Source organism: Geotrypetes seraphini, chromosome 2 (assembly GCF_902459505.1).
Source record: "Geotrypetes seraphini chromosome 2, aGeoSer1.1, whole genome shotgun sequence".
NCBI lineage: Eukaryota > Metazoa > Chordata > Amphibia > Gymnophiona > Dermophiidae > Geotrypetes > Geotrypetes seraphini.
This window is the reverse complement of record NC_047085.1, coordinates 45,392,474-45,398,473: the sequence shown is the minus strand read 5'-3', so window position 1 is coordinate 45,398,473 and position 6,000 is coordinate 45,392,474. Positions and strand designations below refer to the sequence as shown.

The window sequence follows — 6,000 nt, the reverse complement described above, 5'->3', positions numbered from 1 at the left end:
CTGGGACACCAAGGTGCTCAGACATACTGGAGGCATTTTAATGGAAGATTTAACTAATCCCAGTCACAGTGGCTTAGTGAAGGTAGGAGGCGACCCCTGTACCCTCCCCTTCCTCTCCACCATCTTGCTCCTTCCGCACCCCCCACACATCACACTCGTGCCCTTCCTTCATCTCTCCCTCCCGTACCTTTTTAGTCTTTGCCAGTGCAAGCAGCTTCTCAGGCATGCTGCTTGCACAGGTGTTAGCTTTCCCTTTGACGTCACTTCCTGGCCTCGCGACCAAGAAGTGATTTCAGAGGGGAGCCAGGCCTGCATGAGCAGCAGGCTGGAAAAGTTGTTCACACCGGTGAAGATTTAAAGAGGTAGGGGGAAGGGTGGGCACAAGCGAGTGTGATGGAGAGGGGTGGACAGGTGCTGGCACCCCCACCAAGATGGCACTTGGTGAACCTTTGTGTAGGCATTGCTTTCTAAACTATACTATCTACCAACCCCGTCATAATCAACTTCATGTTTGATTTCTAACTAAGTAGGATTTTGTGTTATAACTTTAAATCATTACCTGTATTATTTAGTTTGAATAAAAATTATATTGTACAAAGAAAATAGATTTTATTTTCAGTTTCCCAGATTTAGCAGCAAGATGTAGTAAAACCAACCCTCATTTTCCTGACTTAAAGCCCAAAGCATACAGGGCCCTGTGTTCTAAGCACTTACCCATAAGCACAAAATGGGTAAACCTTCTTAGGACATCTGACTCAGCCTTTATTTCATTTTTTTTTTTCTTGGTAATATTTACGCAGAGCTAGCTGTTGAGATGTGTGACCTGTATCATTGGAACACAGCACTGATTCTGAAGGGGCTCCTCCAACAGCATTCTTTGGAAGATTTCTCCACCCCTCCCTCCAATACGGCTTGTCTTTAAAGATTTGTCACCTCCTGCAGCATTCTGGTATGGATTCCTTGTCTCGGTTGTGGGTGGCGCCATTCCATGTGTTCGCACTGTGCTAAAGCTGGCCCTGTTCACTAAGAAATTGCCCCCAGATTTGTGCTTTTTGCAAAGAAACAAAAAGTTTGACCTAATCCTGAAACAGATCTGCAGGTGCCAGAAGTAGTTTATATGACTGAAAATTCAAACTGACCAATCAGATTGATAGGAATGTGTGCCTGCTAGTTGTGAGAGCCGGACCACATAAGCCACCTTGCATAACCTATGATTTGAGACTTGGGCTTTCTTTGATATAGTTCACCCACAAAAGTTAGTGTAAAAGCTTTGAAATATCTTTTGGTTTGCCTCTCTGTGCCTTTATGGTGACTGATCAAAATAAAGGCTGCATCTGGTTGGAATCAAGAGACCTAAAATCCCTGCATAATATACAGATATCAGTATATTTCTAGCAGCTATCGAATGTTGTATGTACCTAGTGTGGCAGTTCCATTTTTTAAAAAAAATCCTATTTGATTAATCAGCTGTGTCCCGTTTATGCCACCAAACCAAGCCTTGTAATCTTCGCTGAAAGGAAGGAATGAATGATGAAGACAATTGGTTTCGGGCAAAATTGAAGGTCCAGTTGCTGAAATTAGAAAGAGAGATTTTTTAGTGGGCCACTGTTTTATCACAAAAAGACAATCACTGAGAGGTGTGAGTACTTACAGATTATGCTAGCTTGATTTATTGCCTACTTAAACTAGGATTGTTATCAGCTAAATAAAAAGAAAATGCTTTTCCCCTATGCTTGGGTTCTGCATCCCCTTCCCCCAATTATAAAGAAATATAGGTCACCCACAAAAGTTAGTGTAAAAGCCAATTTGCAAGACCTATTCATTCATTCCTCTATCTCCCTTTACCACTTCCATTTTGTTCTCCCCCTCCCTGCCCCCCACCCACCTGATTGGCACCCCAGAAACAAGGTAGGGGCAGTATGAAATGAAACAGAATTAGCAGGAATACTGTATGTGAATGTCAGTGACTGAATCCAGGCAGCAATCATGATTCTCAAAACCAGCCTAGAAATACAGCACCACAATTCAATCAATGGTTTTCACTACGAGTTTGTCGTAGGGGAAAACACCCTCCAGGGTTTCAAGACAAAGTTGGACAAGTTCATGCTAAACTGGAAAGACTGGACTGATTTGAAGCACTGGTCTTGACCTAGGGGTTGCCGCGTGAGCGGACTGCTGGGCAGAATGGACCATAGGTCCAGCAGCGGCAGTTCTTTTGTTCTTCCCCCCATACTTCTTTAAAACAATGTAAATCTGTCCTGGAAACACAGTATTATCAATTTGGGTTCCTTTTACTAAGCTGCAGTAGCATTTTTAGCGCGCGCTGCAAATTAGTGTGTGCTAACCCCTGCGCTATGTGGAAAAACTAACGCCAGCTCAATGGAGGCATTAGCGGCTAGCATTGTAGCTGAAACCACTAGCGCAGCTTAGTAAAAGGAGCCCTTAGTGTTTGGCATTTTTTAAAAAATTTTTTATATCGCATAAAACCTATGTGGTTTACATGAAAACATACATAAAAGTCCAACAATACATACTGTGACAGGGAAGCTCCTGTCACTGGTTTAAACCTGGTTTTAAACCCTGCCATGCCAAGGGCTGCCCCTATTCCTAAGCCCAGGAAGCTACCCATTAACCCTGTTCCTATTACAAAGAGCCAACAGGCAGGGCAAGGCAGAGAGAGAAGGACAGAAACCACAATATCTGATTTAGGGCACTATAATCCCTTTTATAATTCCTTGGGCAGTTCTCCAGTAAAGCCTCTGGTAAAGAAAACTAGCCCAGGAAGGGTTAAGGAAAGGGGCGGAGCTGACAGGCAAGATGAACCCAGAGGGAGAGTGGGAACGAGCCTGCAGCATAAAATCAACACAGCTGGGAACACTCGGGGGAACTCGGGAACTGCAAGAGAGAAACGAGAGACGTGCAGAGCAGGAAGGAAACAGCTATGAGTTTTCTTCCACAGTCCAGGGCTAAAGAACAGGCTGTCCTACAGCCTTCATGAATTAACAAACTTCTGGCTCCCAGGCAGAAGCTCAAGGGAGGAGAAAGGCTTCTAGAGCAGGGCTGGCCGGTAGCTGCCCCTGAAGGGAATTCCTATCCAGCCTCAGAGAGCGGGGAGTCCCTAGTGGAGATAGATATAGAGGTCTCTGAAGGAAGTGAAATGGAGTGCAGTCTGGCAGCCTGGGTCTCCTATCTAACTACAGTCAATAAGGTAATGAATGGGGGAGGGGAATGAAAGTTAACGTCTTTATGTGCAGCGATCTTTCTCCCTTAGGCAGGACTGTAGGGGAGTGTGAATGTGTCAATTAGAGCCCGAGAGATAGGCCTTGCAGAGAGAGTGAAGGAGGTGGGAACCCTAATCAACCTCCGAGAAAAGCCTGAACGGGAATTCAGTGACCTGACGTTACATAGCCCTGAATAGGGGAACTTTTGGGTGGGGACTTAAACCAGTCAGAAAAGGGTGGATGGTTCCCCAGCCCCTACCCCAGGAGCATAAGGGTAGTGGGCTGTACTTCAGGTGGGTCAGGTGGGAAAAGCTTCCTGAAGTATCCACAGGCACAATTGGTGAAACTGAAGAAAAAAACGTTTTTGTTTATTTTTGGTTTATCTGCCTGAACAGCAGTCTGGACTCTCTTATAAAGGAGAAGCATTGCTGATGTATTATTTGTTTCAAGTCCACTCAGCCAAGAGGGACTATTTGAGACCCAGTGCCTTGAACTGGGGATAATAAAAAGAAAAATCTGAACTTTACCAAGTGAGCAGTGTATGCTATTTACTACTGGGATTATCCAGCGGGAGTCCTCCAGGGAGCGCTCCGTCCTGCGCCTGGGGCAGGAGCAGGGTTGCCAGCGCTAGGCTTATCCCTGGCCCCGCCACAATACATATTCATCACAAGAGCCTAATTCTACGTGTCGTTGCAAAGGCATCAACAATCAAGTAACTCCTCAATCCTTCTTATCTTCTAACACCTCTTCAAATATATTGCATCACATAAAAGCATTCAGAAACAATTGTGTCTTCAACAATTTCTTAAAACCTAATCTAGCTGCACATAAAGGCAAAGATCATGGCAGAGCATTCCAAAGTTTCACACCTCCTACAGCAGCCGTGTCAAACTCTGGCCCGCGGGGTAATAGAATTTGGCCCGCCAGACAATTAGCAATTTACAATACAGCTGGCCCGCCGGAAGGCATCAGCTGAAGATTCGCACATCTCGCAGCCGCCACACTTTGCGACGCTGTGCTCCCGCCTACGCTCTTTACTGTCGCTGCCTGCACTCACCCGGCTGCCTGGACCCTGGTCCTCCCGGCTGCCATTGACGTTCATGTCGGCTGCCTGTACTCTCCCGGTTCCCTGCTGCCTCGCTCTCCCGGCTGCCTGTACTCTCCCGGTTCCCTGCTGCCTCGCTCTCCCGGCTGCCTGCACTCTTCTGGCTGCTGTCAACGTTTGGGTCTGCCTAGTCCTCCCTGCTGCCTCACCATCCTGACTGCCTGCATTCTCCTGGCTGCCGTCGACGTTTGGGTCTGCCTAGTCCTCCCTGCTGCCTCACCATCCTGACTGCCTGCATTCTCCTGGCTGCCGTCGATGTTTGGGTCTGCCTAGTCCTCCCTGCTGCCTCACCATCCTGACTGCCTGCATTCTTCTGGCTGCCGTCAACGTTTGGGTCTGCCTAGTCCTCCCTGTTGCCTCACCATCCTGACTGCCTGCATTCTCCTGGCTGCCGTCGACATTTGGGTCTGCCTAGTCCTCCCTGCTGCCTCACCATCCTGACTGCCTGCATTCTCCTGGCTGCCGTCGACATTTGGGTCTGCCTAGTCCTCCCTGCTGCCTCACCATCCTGACTGCCTGCATTCTTCTGGCTGCCGTCAACGTTTGGGTCTGCCTAGTCCTCCCTGTTGCCTCACCATCCTGACTGCCTGCATTCTCCTGGCTGCCGTCGACATTTGGGTCTGCCTAGTCCTCCCTGCTGCCTCACCATCCTGACTGCCTGCATTCTCCTGGCTGCCGTCGACGTTTGGGTCCTCCCGGCTGCCTGCACCCTCTCAATAAGTCTTACAAGGTCTGCACAAAGCACACCTTTTTTCATATCTTCAAAGGAGCCAAATTTAAAAAAAAATAAAAATAAAAAGGAAGCAAATTAATGTGGAGATTGAGTGCAAATCTCAAATGGTCTGAATTTATCTTCCAAAGCTGAGAACTGGTCCAATGTTTCCCATATGATTCTTGCTCTGCCCTTAAGATCTAAACCAGTAACCAGAAAGGGTATTCAGTATTCCACTGCAAGAATAAAAAAGGATGGTGAATTGTTTTTGTTTGATTGGGTTCCATTTTATAGTCATTTTTTCAATAAATATAAATGTTGGGCCATGACTTTGTCCAAGTTTTTAATTTTGGCCCATCACAAATCCGGCGTGGGGTTGGAGAGGTTGTAACCCTATACAGTGGTACCTTGGATTACGAGCATAATCCGTTCCAGGAGCATGCTCGTAATCCAAAATGCTCATATATCAAAGTAAGTTTCCCCATAGGAAGTAAGGGAAACTTGCTTTGATATGTTCCCCCCCCCCAAGGCCAGCAGCGCTGCTCCCCCCCCACGAGAACCGGCATTGCTCCCCCCATGAACCGGCACCCTCCCCCCCCGCGATCCGGCACCCCACTGCCGCCATCGGGCACCCCCCCGCCGCGACCTGAGATCCCCCCCAACCCACCCGAACCCTCTTCTTACTTTTCTGTATCCTCCGCAGCGGCACAGCACCAGCATGTCCTGTGCGTGGTGCCGGTGCCTGAAGATCTGCTTCCTGTGCTGGGCCTTGAGAGTTCACGTTCGACGTGCGAGTTCAAGTTCGACGTGAACTCTTAGGCCTTGCACAGGAAGCAGATCTTCAGGCACCGGCACCACGCACAGGACATGCTGGTGCCGGTGCTGGTGCCGGTGCCGCTGCGGAGGCTACAGAAAAGTAAAAAGAGGGTTCAGGTGGGTTGGGGGGACCTCAGGTCGCGGCG

The 6,000-nt window shown here is 48.2% G+C and overlaps 1 protein-coding gene across 1 annotated transcript in view; it reads right to left on the bottom strand.

The window, feature by feature from the left end:
* Positions 1 to 1,446: 1,446 nt before the first annotated feature.
* Positions 1,447 to 6,000, bottom strand: part of SNTB1 (syntrophin beta 1) — a 263,297-nt gene continuing 258,743 nt past the window's right edge. The window contains exon 7 of the mRNA XM_033933947.1: positions 1,447 to 1,571. Within this exon, the coding sequence (XP_033789838.1) occupies positions 1,479 to 1,571 (93 nt within the window). The 3' untranslated portion in view covers positions 1,447 to 1,478. The remainder of the gene's footprint in view (positions 1,572 to 6,000) is intronic.